Source organism: Dipteris shenzhenensis, chromosome 18 (assembly GCF_047967505.1).
Source record: "Dipteris shenzhenensis isolate YYH24624 ecotype China chromosome 18, Dip_SZ_1.0, whole genome shotgun sequence".
NCBI lineage: Eukaryota > Viridiplantae > Streptophyta > Polypodiopsida > Gleicheniales > Dipteridaceae > Dipteris > Dipteris shenzhenensis.
In genome coordinates this window covers 44251823-44271083 of record NC_141613.1, presented here as the reverse complement: position 1 = coordinate 44271083, position 19261 = coordinate 44251823, and the positions used below count along the sequence as shown (strand labels likewise).

The window sequence follows — 19261 nt, the reverse complement described above, 5'->3', positions numbered from 1 at the left end:
GATCCCGGACTCCTATCCTTTACCACTGGAGGTAACGTTTATGATCCTGCAGCCATGGAAGGGGGTTTGATTAGCGCAGTGGGCTCTCAGACACACCTCGTTTGGAGTTTCCAGTTTGCCTCCACAGGGTTGGAGAAGTGGACCCCATAGTTGGACAGCAACAGATGGATCTTTACTTCAGCCCATCTCAAATTCCCCCCTTCCCCTCTCAGGGCTGCTATTCTCAAAGCTTGGGGCTGCTTCAGAATCACACTTCACAGAGTTCTACCCACTTCTCGTGAAGAGATTCAAAGGCAGCCAGTCATGTGGAATGATCGATTTTGGATCATCATGGCAGGCCACTCTGAATGTCACATTATATGCAGTGGTCTAGATGGGAGAGGGAACCTGCCTCTACTGTAGGCGCTTGGCAGGCCTTTATGAGACTTTTAGAGGATCATAGACTTTTAGCAGTTGGTCACCTCAGAGGGAGTGCACTCAAGATACAACAGATACAGGCAGCCATTCCGCCAGAGTGGATCGACACATATGACATGCCGTTTACAGAGTCCACTTGGTTGGGAGTGTTCTTAGGGACGAGCATTCTGTTACAGGTCATTGCATTGCATGATGCACATGAGGATACCCTTGTCTTTGATGTTCAGTTGGAAGGCAAGACTTATCAGATCTTTAGATGATATTCTTTTGGAGGTTGCATTTCAGCCTGTCAGGATTGCAGGATTCATGGAGTGGGATAGGGATTCACAGTGGTATCTTGACCCTGATTCTATTCTCCTTGCGTTGGGGTCTTGGAGACTCTGGCTGTATGGTGGTTCCCCTATTAGGTTCTTGTAGTGGGATCCAGAGGAGTGGGAATGGATTGATGAGGGGCACCAAGAGAAGAGCTTTCCCTTCTTTCGCTATACAGTTAGAAATGCCTAGAGATTTCAGCTCAGCAGTAGAGGTTGGAGGCCCTCCAAAGCGCCACATTGGGATAATTTTTAGATTTCTGCAGCTGTGCGGAAGAACTTTTGGCGTAGGCTTTGGAAATCCCTTAGGAATAGAAAGATCACTCTTTTCTTTTGGCTTTCTATTCATGGAGGGATTGCAGTGATCCAGGTTCGGGGCTGTCCTCGTTGTCACATGGCAGTTGAGTCAGTACAACATTGTCTTCGGGAGTGCAGACAGGCAAGGATGATCTGGAAAGATGTTGCTAGGATTTTCAACATCTTTCATACAACACCTTTCTATATGACCTGGGGTTCAGTAGCTTGGTTCTCTCTTACTAGCCCACAGGTGTTTTTCGAGGGACATGATCCAGATCCAGCTTTCATTGTACGGCCACATTCAGTGGAGTCTTGTTCCCTCCAGGATGTTCTCCTTACTTCTTTTAGAGCTGCTCATGCCTGAATAGACACGTCTTGGGAGATTTTGGCTAGCATTGCAGCTTGACATATTTGGAGAGCCAGGTGTATAGAGGCGATGGAAGGTATCCAGGTGCACCCTGCCCAGACTATGGCTAGTATTTGGGCTGACACAGTATACACTCTGATGGCTATTTGGGTGAGCATACAGGGATCCTCCAGAGCAGCCACTACTAGGAGAGTTACTTTCTTCAGAGTTTGGAGGGGATCTCGTTTCTTCTCTGAGTTTCCTTCAGGGTTGAGATGGCATTTTCAGCCTTCGCCTTGGTTCTTTATTAGCTCACTATGAAGAAATTTTCTTGAAAAAAAAAAGGACCCCAGAGGCATTTGATGCTATTATGGGAGATCAGATTTCACGCATGATGGACGAGTGGATGGGAGCACGGGGACTGGATCTTTTGTATGCCCACGGTGTGGAGCTGAATTTTCAGGTGAGCTTCACGCTATAGGAGCCGACGTGTGTGGTTTGGCGGTAGGAGTTATCAGATTGTCGCTTGAGGCAAAGGTGGATCATGCGTACTACTGGCCCGTCCAAAAGTGTGCAGAGCGGTTCAGGGTGGAAGTCTCCTTCATGATGAAGAGGGCACGGAAGATCGGCATTGAGTCAGTATCCACCCTAGTTACGTCATCGAATAGACATGGACTATTCGCCCTCCAAACCACCGATAAAGTCACATAAGTCAATCTTTTTGGAACAGGTACCCACTCACAAGAGAGCCTTGTTCTCTGCACCCCCGTCCTCATGAGCTAGACCATAATGAGTTGGAACGTGCACGAGCTCAACGACCATGCTCGTAGTCAACCACAGTACCTGGTACTCTAGCAGGAGTTGCATAGGACAGTGGTAGGGCGAACAGTGAACATCCTCTTGATTCAGGAGCATATGTTCTCAGCAACAGACATCAGACGGCGACGCACCTTCTCCCAAGGAGGGGTATGGAGGAGTGGTCGCCTCCAGTAGGACGGAGCGGAGGGGTCTGCATCTCGATCTCACAGACTTTGGCTCCAGAGGTCTATGATCAGGGCGAGCTTATCCCAGGGCGGGCAATTTGGATGGGAGTTAGGACAGGAGAGTCCAAGATTAGGATCCTGAACGTGTATGCCCTAGCGTGCAGACAGCACCGCCCAGCCTTTTGGAGGAGGCTGTTATTTTGTCTTCCGGATGTAGACTCCTGGATTGTTGGAGGGGACTTCAACAACCTGGAGTTTGGGAAAGACAAGCAGGGCAGTGCCTCCTTCTCTGAGATGCCAGCAACAGAGGGCAACGCGTGGGAGCAGTTCATTTTCATGATTCAGAGACCCGTGGCGAGAGCTAGATTTCAGCAGGATACCTGGCAGCCTCCTCTTCTCTTTCGGATAGAGGAGACATGATGAACTGCTTGAGAGACTAGACCATTTCTACGTTGGGGATTGGGCATTGCAGAGAGGCGGCTCTACCGAGATTTTGGCAGGTACCACGATGTTAGACCACTCTCTCGTAGTACTTCACTTAGATCAGCCCCGCCGAGGTCTTCCCGAGAAGGGGGTCCACATTCCAGAGGACCTCCTATAAGACGAGGAGATCCAACAGGTCATGGCAGGGATTTGGGAGCAAGCAGAGATGACACCGGGTGAGGGTTGGGCTTCGTGGTGGATGGCCGATGCGATCGAGAGGAGCAATGAGGAGTTACAGGCTCACGCCCTTAGGCGGAGGAGGACTCTTCAAGAGTGTGAGCGGGTTTTGAGGAGAGAGCTCGCCTCCATAGAGCGGCTCAAGGAGCAGGACCCAAGTTCTCAGTGGCTTAGCGACAGGTTCGAGAGCGCTCGCCTTGAGATTCAGGACATAAAGATTTGGCAAGCTGAGTTCTCCTACCACTCTTCCCGGGCCTGGTGGGTACAGTAGGGGGACAGGATGACGAAGCAATTTTTCTAGACCACTGGGGCCCTGATCGGCAGGCACACAGCTACAGTGTCTCCAGGATCTGTAGGGCATCATGCACACAGACCCACAAGAGATATTAGACCTAACCACAGATTTTTACAGCTAGCTCTTTCAGACGTAGAGGATGACTCCAGCTGGTATGGTGGCTTGAGAGGTAGTTTGGGATCACATTCCGGTAATAGTCTCGCAGGATTTATGCAGCAGGCTGGAGGAGCCTTTCACAGATGAGGAATCTAGGAAGCCCTCAAGGCTCTCCCGACCTAGAAGTGTCCTAGCGAGGATGGCTTGACTATGGCCTTATTCTAGAACTTCTAGGAGATTATCTCCACCCCCTTTCCGACTAGCATGCCCAGAGATTTTCGACACGGGCTCCCTTCCTCAGTCCTTGAGCAGGGGGTGGATTTGTTTGATCCCGAAAGGGGGAGATAGGTCAGAGATTCGGCAGTGGAGACCGATCAGTCTGCTTGATACCGCCTACAAGATTCTCGCCAAGGTCTTGAGCTTGCGGTTACGGCCCCATCTTAATGACATCATCCACGAAACACAGACGCGGATTGTCTTGGAGCACAGCATCCTGGACAACATCTTCGCATTCTGGGAGAAAGTGAATTGGTCCAAGGAGGAGTCATAGCCGCTGGCTGTCCTTCTCTTGGATTGTGAGAAGGCCTATGACAGGGTGGAGTGGTCCTTCCTAGAGGGCACTATGCAGAGATTGGGTTTCTCAGACAGATGGGTTAGAGGAGTTTCTGCGCTTTATGCGGGGAGCTCTAGCCAGATGCTTATCGAGGGACACACGGGCGAGGTCTTTCCTCTCTTTCGCTTGGTCTGCCAAGGCTGCCCACTCGCTCCCTTCCTATTCTTGTTCGTGGCGGAGGCTTTGGGCTACTACTTGAGATCACAGGTGGCAGGCCTCACAGGGTTGAGGCTCCCAATCAGATAGGAGGAGGAACTGCTTGACTCCAAGTTTGCAGATGACACGGCCTTGTATGTTGAGGGCACCACAACGAGTTAGGAGAGAGTTAGGGCAGCTCTAGCTATCTACTGCGAGGCCTCGGGTGCATGGATCAACTGGACAAAGTCTATAGGTTTCTTCATGGGGAGTGAGGAGACACAGGAGATTCATGTGTGGGGGAGTGACTTTGGCTTCAGATGGATACCGCAGGGCCAGACAGCGAGATACCTCGGATGCCAGGTTGGTATTGACATTACAGCAGAGTAGCAGATTACCTCTGTCCTTGAGAGTGTTCGGTGCAAGCTTCTCTACTGGAGCTCGGCCAAGCTCTCCCAGTAGGACATGCCTTATTTGCAAACAAGGTCCTTCATGCCACTGCTTGGTATATCACCTCTTGCTGGTGCTTTCACAGAGGATGCATTGGGCAGCTCCGACGGCTGGTTCGAAACTTCCTTTGGGTAGGATCCGACGGCATGCAGAATACTAGAGTCCGGGTTGCTTGGCAAACAGTGATCATGCCGCAGGCACTAGGAGGCTTGGGTATCATAGATTAGGAGATGCAGAGCAGAGCCCTTGTGGGCAAGTTGGTTGTTTGCGGCCTCACCCCATGTGGAGAGCCTTGGAAGCTTCTCTTACAGCAAGGGCTTCTCAGGAACACCACACACACTGGAGGATAGTGGCAGCCTTCACACACGTGGATCTTCTTAGAGGCCCTCCTTACAGGGAATGGTTCCCCCTTGATGAGGAGCCTTCACAGGGTCTGGCAGAGACTAGTAGGGGGTCTCATTTGTGCTCTGCTCAGATGCAGAGAGGAGTTTGAGCGTCATCTCCTTATGTGGCACCTAGAGATCTGATATCAGGAGGGTGGTATGCTCGGACAATGGATGCACATTGGTTGGCCACAGTGGGACAATGGTCCGGCCGGGTTTTTTGGCAGATGGAGCAGATTACCCATGGAGCCAGAGGCGAGCCTTGGCGCCGTAACGCATCTGCGAGGGGCAGGGCAGCAGATGAGAGAGATTGATCTAGCTATCCTTGAGTCCTGGTGGGAGGGACTTTTCGTTTGGAGGGACATCATCTGGTTGGGGGCAGTTTTCTAGGACTGGTGTCCCCTTGAGGATGATGATGCAGCGAGGCTGCACTCACCCCGGCTTCTTCCATGTAGGACCTGGAGGCCTACTTTATCCGCTCATTGAGAGGGACCCTGAGATGGATGGGAGTCTTGATGGGATTCACTAGCAGATGATCAGAGTGGTGGGACGTTTGGGGAAGGAGTGGCACATTGACCCTCCTAGTATCTCAGAGTAGGATGCCCCTAGATGGCACCTTTGGTTGTGGGAGGGTAGATCCTTGAGGGAGGTCCAGTGGGATCCGAGAGAGTGGTTCTGGCCGTTCAGGGGCGGCCTGCCGAGCAGATGGATGAGATGCCCTTCTTTTCCTACACCACACGAATTGGCAGGAGGCTTTAGATGGACTCTTCGAGGTGGACCCCCTCAAGGGAGTGGCATTGGGTGACCCAAAGAGTGCCTCGGGATGTCCGTTCCAGGTTTTGTCGCAGTCATGGTCCAGTTTGCGGTCGAGGAAGATATCCTACTTTTTGTAGCTGGCCGCTGACGGAGGCTTGTCCATCAGACCTTGCTTTGGAGTAGATGCGAGTGGAGGGACAGTGCCATTGTTGCTCTGGTGGTTTCCTAGAGACGATCCCACATTGCCTTTGGAGTTGTCGCAGAGTCTTTAGAGGCGAGCCTTGGCGCCGTAGCGCATCTACGAGAGGCAAGGCAGCGGATGAGAGAGATTGACCTAGCTATCCTTGAGTCCTTGTGGGAGGGACTTTCCGTTTGGAGGGACATCATCTGGTTGGGGGCAGTTTTCTCGGGTTGGTGTCCCCTTGAGGATGATGATGCAGCAAGGCTGCACTCACCCCAGCTTCTTTCGTGTAGGACCTGGAGGCCTACTTTATCCGCTCACTGAGAGGGACCCTGAGATGGATGGGAGTCTTGATGGGATTCACTGGCAGATGATCAGAGTGGTGAGACGTTTGGGGAAGGAGTGGCTCATTGACCCTCCCAGTATCTCAGAGCAGGATGCCCCCAGATGGTGCCTTTAGCTATGGGAGGGTAGACCCTTGAGGGAGGTCCAGTGGGATCCCCGGGAGAGTGGTTATGGCCCTCTAGGGGCGGCCTTGCCGAGTAGATGGACGAGGTGCCCTTCTTTTCCTACACCACACGGATTGGCAAGAGGCTTCAGATGGACTCTTCGAGGTGGACCCCCTTGAGGGAGAGGCATTGGGTGGCTCAGAGAGTGCCCCGGGATGCCTGTTCTAGGTTTTGGACGCGGTTATGGTCCAGTTTGCGACTGAGGAAGATATCCTACTTCTTCTGGATGGCCGCCCACGGAGGCTTGCCCATCGGACCATGGTTGGAGCAGATGCGAGTGGAGGGGCAGTGCAATTGTTGCTCTGTTGGTTTCTTGGAGACGATCCCGCACTGCCTTTGGAGCTGTCCTAGCGTAGTGAGGATCTAGATGGGAGCCCTCAGGATCATGATCCGTATGTAGAGTCTTCAAAGGGACTGCACCTGGGGGATGGTGGCCTGGTAGACTGAGGGAGGGCACTCGTTCCAAATTGATGAGATCTCCCTAGTTTATCGGATATAGGGTCAAAGCATTCAGAGGATAGCGCTCCATGAGGCAGTCCCTCCTGATAGCTTAGCTCCTCCTCCTCCTCCTCCGGAGGACAACGTTTGGGAGGTGGTAGCCAGTATCACGGCGTGGAACATTTGGGTGGCTCATTGCAATCTCATGATCGGTGAGCATTTGGTTCCACCCTCGGCTACCCTGGTCGCCATCTGGCAAGATATCATATACACTCTACGCTCCACCTAGGAGCGTGGGACTCCAGGCTCTAGGGCAACTATCAAGAGGCGTGCTCAATTCTGCAAGGCTTGGCCTCCTGTATGAGTTTTCTACATCTTCACTCGATGAGGGATTTGCTGGTTGTATAGTCCCCCCACCTGGCTGTTAGCCCCAGTACCAGATATCCCCTAGGTAGTGAGCTGGGTTTCTCTAGAACAGGCCAGTTCTTTTCTTTCAGCCTTTTCCGGTTTTTTCCATAACACCTTCGGGGCTGCTGTTTCGTTTGAAGTCTTTCAAGCATTAATAGAAGTTTCCTTTCTTTGCCAAAAAAAATAAAATAAAATAAAAGCTTTGTTGGTAGAGGAATCTTTGAGCCTTCTTCTAAAGGAGCTTATGTCATAGGGATTTGTAATCAGCTTGGAGAATCGTTCTTGTTGAAGATTGTTTGTGAATTGGATGGTGTATTGAAAGATTGATATGTAGTAGTAGTTTGTCGTGCTTCTGTAAGCACTAGCCTTTGACAAGGGGAGGCCATGCATGTGCACTAGGAGAGTATGCTGTTTGGCTGTCTAAATGGTATTTCATCATGAATGAAGTGCAAGCTCTATGAGGTGATACTAGTTGGTGAAATGACGCATATAATTTGCTCATTCACATTAAGTACAAATTATTGCTCAGGTGTTGTGCATTTTGAAGCCAAGTATTGGCGTGTAAGTTGATGCACTTTTGGATGCCTATTGAGCAGGAGTTTGCTATTGCATTGTGAGCCATTGTTTGGCTGAGATACAGGCTGATTTTTGGGGTAGAAGCACATTGCATTTGAGCGAGTGTTAGGCTCTATGGTTTAGGACAACTTTTTGGGGCAGAAATACAGTGCTTGATTGCATCTGTATCCTGGAAGGAATTGAGGTTTGAGCAGAATTTTTGGGGCAAATTTATTGCTATTTCAGAGTAGCCATTGTCAATGAATGCCATTGCAGTGATTACATAGCAATCTGTGGTCTTTCAGTTGTCCATTTGCTGTCTTTTCCTCTGCAGGTATATTTGCAATTATTCTTGAGCTTGCAATCATGTCTCTCAATGAGAATTTTGGCACCATGATTGAGGTAGAGAAGTTGGATGGACCCAACTATGCTTTGTGGCCGTTTACACTCAAGACTATCTAGGTTGGAAAGGGCTTATGGGACATTGTGAATGGGGATGAGACTAGACCTGGTGCACCTAGCTCTAGTGTAACTTCCACTACCACTCAGGGTTCGCTATTGATCATAATTAAGGGGGCTTTGACCACGGTTGAGGCGCCTTAATTATGGCCAAGTCTTTCCAACCGAAGTTGGCACATCTCTCCAACCGAAGTTGGCACAACTCGGTTAATTGTAGTTAACCCTCTTGGCATATGCCAAGTCTTGTTGGCTGAAGTCAACAACTCTCTCTGACCGTAGTCAGCTTTGTGGTTCTCTGGTTAACCGCAGTTAACCCTCTTGGTAACAAACCAAGTCTCCCCGATCGAAATCAGGCTTACTTGACCAGAGTCAAGTATCTTTGACCATAGTCAATTCTTTGACCATTAAAGGAACTCTTTGACCATAATTAACACAAATAGAAAACTCTTTAATTATGATAAAATAAATGGTCAACTCAATACTTTGACTTAGGATATTTACAGCATGGTGATGTCCCCTCGGCTTCTATTCTATTGACCTCAACTGAAAAGCTTGCTTGTAAACATCTAAAAGCTGTGGATGATCGGACAACATGTCTTCATCCATCCACTTGGCATCCAATGCCGAATAATTCTTGAATTTTACAAGATACCTGTTAAATTCCTGGCCCTGAGGGCCTTTGCATATAGTATGGTACACAATCTGCTTTGGCTGAAGGACCTCCTCCAGCTCATCCACTTCTGGTGGATCCTCTACTATTAGCTATGTAGGCTCTGGCCCCTCGAATTTCTTTAGAAGACTCACATGAAAAGCATTGTGAATCCTCCAATGCTCTAGCAATGCTAACATGTATGCAACCTCATTAATCTTTTCTGTAACTCTGAAAGGGACATAGTATCTGGGAGATAACTTTGCATACACTTTCTATTTGCCTTTAAACTTGTGGAGCCTAACTTTCTTGAACTTCAAAAGTACCCAATCCCCTTCCTTGAGATCTAACTATCTCATATGCTTATCTGTAGCTCTTTTATGCTTTTCTTGAGACCTTTCAATTGCTGTCCGGACTTGACTGAAAGCTGTCTAGAGTTCTTTCACAAACTGATCAGGTGCAAATAAATATTTCATCTTTGGTCCTTAGGATAGGTGGTAGAATCACCTTTCCATAGATGACCTCAAAGGGGGCTCTCCCTGTAGAGCTGTGAACTGTATTATTGTAATAAAACTCTACCAATGATAGGTACTTTTTTCCTGTCTGAACCTTGGTCACCCACGTAGCATTTCAGCATATCCAATGCTGTAGAACTTGCTACCTCGCTTTGACCATCTATCTGGGGATGGAAAGAAGAAGAAAAATGTAGATTCGTCTCCATATTATCAAATAAAGCTCTCCAGAATAGACTGGTCATTCTGAGATCTCGATCACTGACAATGGACTTGGGCATACCATGGTGCTTAAAGATCTGTGCCATGAAAAGCTTAGCCATATGATCTGCCTTTATGGTTTTGCGAACCGGAATGAAATGAGCTTGCTTGCTAAATCTATCAATGATAGTCCATATCCCATCATTCCCTGACTTTGATCTTGGCAAATTAAAAATGAAGCTCATTGCAATACTTTCCCACAGTGCCTGAGGCACAGGAAGAGGCATAAGTAGGCCAAGTGCCTTCCATCTATCATACTTCACTTTCTGACAGGTAAGACATTCAGTAACAAACTGATGTATATCTTTCCGCATTCCTGGCCAAAAGAAGTACCTCTCTAGTGCTTGAGTTGTTGCTGTAATTCCTCTATGCCCAGCATAGGGAGAATGCCATGCCCAGCATAGGGAGGTGCATGGCATTCTTCCAAAATCTTTTTCCTTATCTACTGGGTAATGCATAGGCAGTCATCTTTCATTAGAAACCCATCTTTCATACTGGGTAATGCATAGGCAGTCATCATTCATTAGATACCCATCTTTCAAGGAATAGTGACTGGTGGACTGCCCCTCTTGTATTTGCTGTAAAATCTCACCAAAATCTGCATCATGAGCATATTGCTCCCTCTTGTCTTCCAGGTCTTGATGATAAGCAATAGTCACATTATTGACCTAGGGTCTTCGGGACAAGGCATCTGCCACTCTGTTTCGAACTCTTGGAGTACGGACAATTTGAAAATGGTACATTGACAGAATATTTGCCCATTTCATATGCTTCTCGAAGAGCTTTTTCTGAGTCAGAAAGTATCTCATACTTTGGTGATCTGTTTTAACAGTAAAATCTGCACCCAAAAGATAATGCTTCCATGTATGGATGGCATGAATTACAGCCATCAACTCTTTCGCATAGATTCCAAGATATCTTTCTGCATTCCGGAGTCTCTTGCTTTCAAAGGCCACTACATGACCATTTTGATGCAATGCAGCCCTAACATATTCCTCACAAGCGTCACAATCCACCTCGAATGACTGATACAAATGTGGAACTATTAAGATTGGCTCTGTGGTCAGCCTTTCTTTGAGTGTCGTGAGGGCTATCTTTTGAGGAATTCCCCATCTGAAAGCTGCACTTTTCTTAGTAAGATCATGGAGTGGAGCGGCTATATCCACAAAATGCGTGATACATCTTTTGTAGTAAGAACACAGGCCTAGGAAACTTCGGACTTCATGCACAGTTTTCAGCTCTGGCCCGTTAAATGGCTTGGATCTTTGTCGGATCCATCCGTATCCCATCTTTGGATATTATATGCCCCAAGTAATGGATCTGCTCCAGGAAGAATTCACTTTTCTTACTATTTGCATAGAGCTGGTGATTTCTCAACTCTTGAAACAGTGTGGCAAGATGTTCCTTATGCTCTTCTTCGGACTTAGAAAAGACAATTATGTCATCGAAGAAGGTACCAGTGAGCTGTCTGTAGGGTTGGAAGATGCGATCCATCATCCTATTGAAAGTAGCTGGGGCATTAGTCAATCCAAAAGGCATCACCAGATATTATTACAACCCACAAGTCGTGTGGAACGTTGTCTTATGCACATCTTGAGGCTGTATCCTCACTTGGTGATAGCCACTCTTTAAGTCTATCCTGCTGAAAACGGAAGCCCCATTTAACTGATCTAGCACATCATCAATGGGTGGAATAGGGAATCTATTCTTGATGGTCATTTTATTAAGAGCGTGATAATCGACGCACATATGAAATGAACCATCTCTCTTCTGTACCAGCAGTATAGGGGAGCAAAAAAGAGAAGAACTGGACTGAATCAGCCCCTTGGACAACAAGTTCTGCACTTGAGGCATAATCTCCTCTTGCTGAGTTGCACTAACTTTGTATGGGGGCCTATTGGGTGGCTCACTGCCAGGAATGAGTTCTATGCCATGATCCTCAGGTCACTCAGGGGGTAGCTCCCTTGGCAAAGCGTCAGAAAAGCAATCTTTAAAATTTTCAAGAAATATAAATTTATTCTGATTTGCCTTACTTATTTCAGCATGCATTTCCATATCTCTGTCTTTTACAAAAACCATGTAAGCTGAAACTACAGACTTTATTTCTTTTCCAACAGAACTATTTGATACAATGGGAATAGTTTCCCCTCTATTCCTAGCAACCACAGGGTGTACTTTGTCCCTATATACAAACTCCAACACTCTTTCAGGAAGAGTCAACTTCACTGCCTTGCGATGGAACCAAGGCATATCCAAGACTACATCATGACGTTTCAGTGGAGAAATGAAGAAGTTTTCCTGATCCACATAACTCTGTACATGAAGACGGAGCTTCCCTATCAAGGGAGTGACTGGCACAGGGTTCCCATAGAAGATCTGGCCGGCATCCAGAGCCCTGCCCAACTCCTCCATCTTTATTCCTAGCCTCAAGGCTAAATCCTCTGATATAAAATTATTGGTAGCCCCCGGATCAAATAAAATCAGTGCTTGCTGGGTCTTTGACTTTGCCCCATGATAGCAGCAATCTCATTCCTCTGGGTTTGAAATATGACCTAATATGTCAGGAATTCCTCCTGCCATTGGCTTGTGCGGTCCCCGTGGCTTCTTTGCGTCTTTTTTCTTTGGAGTTGAAGGCTTTTCTGGGCATTGGGCAGCCACATGCCCCTCTTTGCCACATCTAAAGCATTTACCCTCTTTCATGAAAGTTTCAATCTGTTCAGGGGTAAACTGTGGTCTTCCCTTATAGGGCCTTTGTACCTGGTTTCCCGTCGGCTCTTGAGGCTGAAATCCCCTCTCCTGAGCCTTGGGAAACTCTCTTGTTTCGAACTTGGGGGTCGCTGGCTTTTTATCCCCCGGTACATCGGCCTGAAGTGAAGGCACAGTAGTAGGATCCTGCATGTACATGAGACTAGCCACACTGGCTGCATGCATAAGATCCGAAATGTCTGTGATATCCTTGGTATTCACTTGGGCCTGAATCTTGGAATTGAGTCCCACCCGATATTTTCTGAGTCGGGTTTTATTTGAGACTTTCTTAAAGGGAGAAATTTGCAGATATGAATCCCAAAATTTCTGATTATAAGTCTCAACTGTATCCTGGGGTGTCATATGCAAACTTTCCCAAGCAAGAAGAACATGATCCCGAAACTGTTTGGGCATGAATTGTTTGTAGAGGGCTTTCTTGAAGCCCTTCCACTTCTTGGGAGCTGTGCCATTTACTGTTCGGGCATTCCACCATGCACTTGCTATACCAGTCAAGTGCAAACCAACCATTCGAAGCTTGGAAGACTCGCTGAAATTTTCAGAACCAAAGGCAGCATCAAATTGCCTTAAAAACTGCATTGCCTTCTTGGCTTGACGATACAGGCCATTAAAATATGGCAAATCTGACTGACTTTCCACCATCTTGAAACTCCCGAATCTTTACCATCTTTGATGCTGCATGCTTTCTCTTGGTTGATTTCTTCTTCCTAGACCCAAATGATGATTTTGAAGAGAATGATGAGGAAGTAGAACTGGAACTGGAAGAAAAGGAAGAACTAGGAGATTTACTATGATGCTTGGCCTTCTTCTTCTTGGACATAGACTCGTCTCTCTTCCTCTTTCTTCTGCCCTCATGACGGGGCTTCTTACTCTTCCTCGATACATCATCATAGGAGGGAGTAGGAGTAGAACTTAGGGATCTTTTCCTGTCACTTTTCTTCTGAGTTGCTCTTGCAGGAGGCTTCTCTGGCCCTTCTTCAAGAAGGGACTGCATTAATGTGCAAAACAAACCTTCTTGCCTCTGCTAACTGAGCGATCAATTCTCTGTAAGTGCTTTGCCTATGAGGCTGCATGCCCTCTTCCTGCCTGACAGTGTCAGTGGCTGCATTCCCTTCATGGGATGACTGTGCATGTCCTTGCGAAGCCATTTCTGCAATTTACTTGAGATTTGCAAACTTTTCTCATACACGGTGTATGAATTGATGCACTCAGCCTTTTTTTTCAAGGAGAAAATACCTCAACAAGAGGTGTATTGCACCCACAACTTGTGCCAGTACAGGCTATCAACTCAAGGCATGAACTCAAAGCTGTGTGCCCCTTTTCTGGCTACTGCAAATGACATTCAAAATGCATCTGTTTTCCCCTTTTTCACTGCTCAAAGGCATGCATATTCTTTTTCTGCAAATCTCTGATTTTTGCTGTGTTTCTGCTGATTTTCTGACAATATAGACTATCTCTGACAGACAAAGAAAACTGACAGAAAATTTTCCTCTTATTTAAAAAAAAAACAGTAACTAGATGAGTAACCAGCTGGTTACACTAACCAGACTGGTGCTGTTTTGGTCTGGTTGGATGGACAGACTAGTTGGTTTGTAACTAGACCACTAACTGAACCAAACTGGTTAATTGGACCAGTCTAGTCTAGTTAGTCAGACAGTCTGGTTAGATGGAGGGTCTGGTTAGTCTATGACTAATGCTCTAACTAAAGTCCCTAACTGTGTTCAATTTAACTTAACCACAAGTCTGCCAGGCTGGCTGCCACGTGTCTACCACGTCATCTCTGCACATGCTTGTGCCATGTTAGCATGCCACGTGTCACTCGTGTGCCATGTGAGACTTCACACGTGTACTGCCATGTCACCTGCCTGTTGCTCATTTGCCACGTGTGACACGTCATCACACACGTGTGGCCACGTGTCACTACCACATCCACCTAGCATTTCTTATCAGCCCACTCCTGCGTAAAAGATCCAACGCACGTGAAGGTATCTCCGTCAAATGGCGAACTTGCATGTGAAGGCGTTGCTATGCATGAAGGCGTCGTCACCACACAAAGAGCGTGACAGAATATGTCCAAACTGATTTGCATTCACATCTCCAGTCCCGGATGCGCGTACACCATCAGCAATATCGGACTTGCGCTATTCCACCAAACACCTGCGCCAAAGATTAGCGTCGTCCATTTTTTTTCCCTCCTTCCGTCACGTCACGCATCTCTGTCACCCATGGGTAGCCTGTGTCTTGCTGATTCTCCGCCTGAAATTGTCTGCTCAAAGCTCTCTCCAAGGAACGACGTAAACCCATGCTCCTAACTACTCGCTTAGCTTGCCAGCTGCAGGACCCCATGAATGTTCGCACTTTGTCTGGTCACCGTCCTGCATATAGCCTTCATCAATGCTCCTTTCTCTGCGTATATCCTTCATCGGTGCATCCAATGGTAGATAATCACCAGACATAAAAAGCCAGTGCTTGACAACCAAAACCCGTAGCCCACTATTGGCGAAATTTGCAGGCAACCAAAATAGAGCATCAAGGGTCCAATGATCTTCTGATCACCCAACTACATGGCCTTAAAACTTTCTTGGATCGTCACCACATGAGAAGATGGTGAATCCCAAGTTCTGATACCAATGAAATCTGGCGTGTCTTTCATTCACTATGAACAGCCAGCCTCATTAAACTATAGAAACTCTCACTCTCTCGCTCTCTCTGCAAACATGCTAGGGCCCAGGACAATCGTTGGGCTGGACCCCCCTAAAGGTATTTTTATTACTTGAAGGATTTTAATACACGGAGAGTTCAGCGTTGAAGCTGAGCTCCAAAAATCCAAAGTGTGAAGTATTACATGAGCCCTCAGGCTCTCTTTTTTGGGCAACATGCCACTTGTCAACTTTCCTAACTGAAAACTAGATACATGCCACTAAAGGGCAACTTCTGGAGTCCTCAAAGCATTTGGTCACGCGAACGTACTCCTAGATGCTTGTCAGGCTCCATAGCGCTTGGGATTTAAACCCCACTTGATACCTGCAAATTGCAAAAAATAACTAAAGCGCACAACCATGGCACCCATTAATGGTTAGCGCTTTTGCATGCAAATAATCTCTAGACTATTCTAGTCACTGTGGCCATCCCCATTGAACACATGTGTGCACATAACAAATATATATATATATATATATATATATTCTATGGTTGACCGGAGTCAACGCTCTTGATCATAATTAAGGGGGCTTTGACCAACAGTCGAGGCACCTTAATTATGGCCAAGGCTCTCCAACCGAAGTTGGCACAACTTGGTTAACTATAGTTAACCCTCTTGGTGTATGCCAAGTCTCATTGACCGAAGTCAACTCTCTCTGACCGTAGTCAGCTCTGTGGTTCTCTGGTTAACCGCAGTTAACCCTCTTGGTAATAAACCAAGTCTCCCCGATCGAAATCAGGCTTACTTGACCTAAGTCAAGTATCTTTGACCATTAAAGGAACTCTTTGACTATAATTAACACAAATAGAAAACTCTTTGATTATTATGATCAAATAAATGGTCAACTCAATACTTTGACTTAGGATATTTACAGCCTGGTGACATTTACTGCATTTCAAGATAGCTTTGGTGCCAGGGGGGATTTAGTTGCACATGATGCTTTCTTGCTTCATCTGGGGATTCTTCATTTGCTGCCATAGATACTTGGTATCTAGATAGTGGCGCATCGAAGCACCTGACTCACAAGAAAGAGTGGTTTGAAGAAATCAAACCTGTTCATGATGCCACTTAGGACATCACATGAGTGGGAGATGTTCCCATCCTTCTGGATTTAGGAAAGAAAAAGTATATCCATGATGTTTGGTATGTTCATGACTTGTTTCCGTTCCATCCATGGCTCATGATCAACACATGCTTGTGGAATTTCAGGATGATCAATGCCGATTCAAGGACCCAAAGAAATCCCCCAGAGGCAAAGTCACCAGCTGGGGCTGTTGTGACTTGTGATGAAGCCAATATTACCAATGTTGGAGCTGCACTCTAGACTATGTGGTTTTACACATCTTTGTGATTAGACAAGTTCTAAGCGATAGTGATTCCAAGCACACTTGTGTGGTATGGATGCTTGATTAAGATAGAGTTGAGAAAGATGATCATAGCCAATGGGGCCATGTGTGCCTAAGTGGAGTGGGTTTGTAGGGTAGTTGCCACATGGCAACCTACCACCGGAAGCGCCGAGTACAGGGGGTCCCACTCCCCTGCCTCCTAGCCACACTCAGCCTCCTTCAGCCCCCAGCAAAAGGCGGGCAAGACTAAAGGAGGGTCTTACTCTTTCCTTATTTTATACCAAGTCCCTTTCATGATCCCATTGTATATGGGATTTATTCCTTGTATCCACATGTCACCTGTGCATCAGGGGGGCCTCAATACCTCTCTAATTCTCACATATTACCAAGATTCCACCATGAAGGGGGTTAGGACCACACGCCTTCCAAAATGCTAGCCAGCCTCTCGGCTGACTTTCCCTCCTCTGAATTATCAATAGCTCCATTTGGAGTATGCAATGATGCCTTGAATAGAGCAGCTCCTAGTGTCACTCCATCCATCTCCTATCAAAGTAACACCACATTTAAGCCATATGTCTTTGGTGGGAGTCAAATCATGCTCTATGGCTAGTCCTTGCTACGCATGATGGAGCTTATGGTTTTCAACCTTGTGACTATTATAAGATTGAAATCCACATATATGGTTCAGAACTGAGTGGTTAAGAACATAATGGTATTTTTAATAATATTCATTCATTACATGCAAAGCAGATTCAGTAATGGCAGCTTCATGGTTGATATAGATAGAGAAACCAAGTTTGAGAAGGATCTAGACAGATATGGACTAGTCGTCTTAATGCAAACTTCAAAAACAAGTGTAAGTTCTGGTGGGAGAGCACGTATGATCGCGTCTGATGCGTGCCATTTGATATTATTATGGTACTAAATGAACTAAAAAACCTTGATTATACATCCGATGGTATAGTTGATACAAAAGAAAAAGATGTAGAGTTTAGAGTTTGAGTAGGTACTTTGTACAATATTTTAAAACTTGTTGAGATTTGATTCTTGAAACACAATGATGTTATCTTTGGTGCTTGATGGAGATGGAGAGGGAGAGAGATGGAGATGCTTGATGCTTGGTGGAGAGGGAGAGAGATGCTCGTCACTTGATGGAGATGGCAAGGGGATACTCAAGAGTCAAGAGGTAAATGCTTAGAGTGAGATCATAGTGGGGGAAAGAGGGGGTTTGTATAGAACTTCGCTATTGGCAGGCCAAAAATCAGTTTGGCGCAATTTTTTCAAAATAAAATAAAATGGAGCATGACACATGTGACAAATGGGACGCGATGGGACAGTAGGATCAAATGGGACATCCCATTCGATGACCGAGGGCACCCCTGTGGGAGAGGGTGTGGAAGTTCTTGTGTAACAATAATCATTGCTGATCAGAAAGATAACTGCAGATTATGGGTTGAGGTTTCCAAGAATGATAAAATTGTGGAAGGAGGAATGCTCCATACAGACTGGTGTTGGGTGTACATGCACATAAGTGACCTTTTTGAAATTGTAGTTTCAGAATCAAGATGCAGTAAAAAGGTCTTATTGGTATGTGTTATCAAATATGGGAGAGCATTGTAGATGACCTCTGAATTTTTTAATAGTGGGGTGCAGTTCTTGCCTTGAAGCTTTTTCTTTGTAACGACTTGATTGCTCTTACAAATAGAAAGTGTTATTATTTTCTGGAAGAGTTGTTGAAGAATCCATCTTCCTGGTGTGTGGACTAATCATTTGATGTGTGGACTAATCCATCTTCTTGTGTGTGGACTAATCATTTGATGCCGATTGGCAATGTTGTACTTGTGTCCATATGATATCGTGACTCATTTTACAATTACATGCTGTTTGCCAGGGGTAAATTTATCACTGCTTTCAAAAGTGATGTCTTCAAGGCTTGCACGTGGTACATATAATAATGGTTTGCTCTCTACGGAGGCTGGTACTCTAGCTCGTGTTGTAGCTGATGGCACCATAACATTGGCAGGGTACTTGGGGACAAGTTTGCTTATGAATGTGACGTTAGCGCCGACATTATTTTTTGGGATTGTATCATTGATAGCTACTTTCTATTCTTATAACCTCCTTTTCTGAGATTCTAAGATTGTTGAAACAGAGACAAGCCTCTGTATCATGAGTTACTTTTTCAATGAAATAATGTCTCTGTTGTGAGGAAGTGGGCACAGCATCAAGCCTTTATAGTCTTCTCCAATTGGAAGTATAATGTACTCCAGGAATATCACACAATATGTATATTCTTTTCTTGATTTTTTATATAAATTGGTTTCAGCCTAATTTGTACAGCTCTGACTCTTTAGAACATAATTTAATGCAGTATGGCGGGAACAATAGGTCAACTAAGGACATTACTAAAACTTTATTGGAATCTTCGTGGCATTAACTATGGAGTATATTATAGTGAGGTAAAAGTCATAGAAACACCTCATTCTCAAGATAAAGTATCAAGGGGAGCTACTATGGATCTTGATTGTAGTAATTTTATGTCAATAGAAGTCTAATATAGAAAACCAAAAGGATCTATACAACTTAAATGGTAGTTGTGCTTTGTTTTTGTTCGTGTAAAAGGTTAGCTCTTGAATCACAATATCTGTTGTCACACATATTGACAACCTTGTATGAATCATGCAAGCTAAGGTTTCATTTTTATTGAAATAAATCTGAAAGATTTGTAATGAATGTT

At 46.0% G+C, this 19261-nt stretch overlaps 1 protein-coding gene across 3 annotated transcripts in view; it reads left to right on the top strand.

Annotated features, from left to right (window-relative positions):
* LOC147891275 (SPX domain-containing membrane protein OsI_21475-like) overlaps window positions 1-18847 on the top strand; it is a 52551-nt gene extending 33704 nt beyond the window's left edge. For all 3 annotated transcript variants that reach the window (XM_087389381.1, XM_087389382.1, XM_087389383.1), the window contains one exon: window positions 18416-18847. In XM_087389381.1, coding sequence (XP_087245507.1) covers window positions 18416-18654 — 239 coding nt within the window. In that variant the 3' untranslated portion in view covers window positions 18655-18847. The remainder of the gene's footprint in view (window positions 1-18415) is intronic.
* Window positions 18848-19261: the final 414 nt, after the last annotated feature.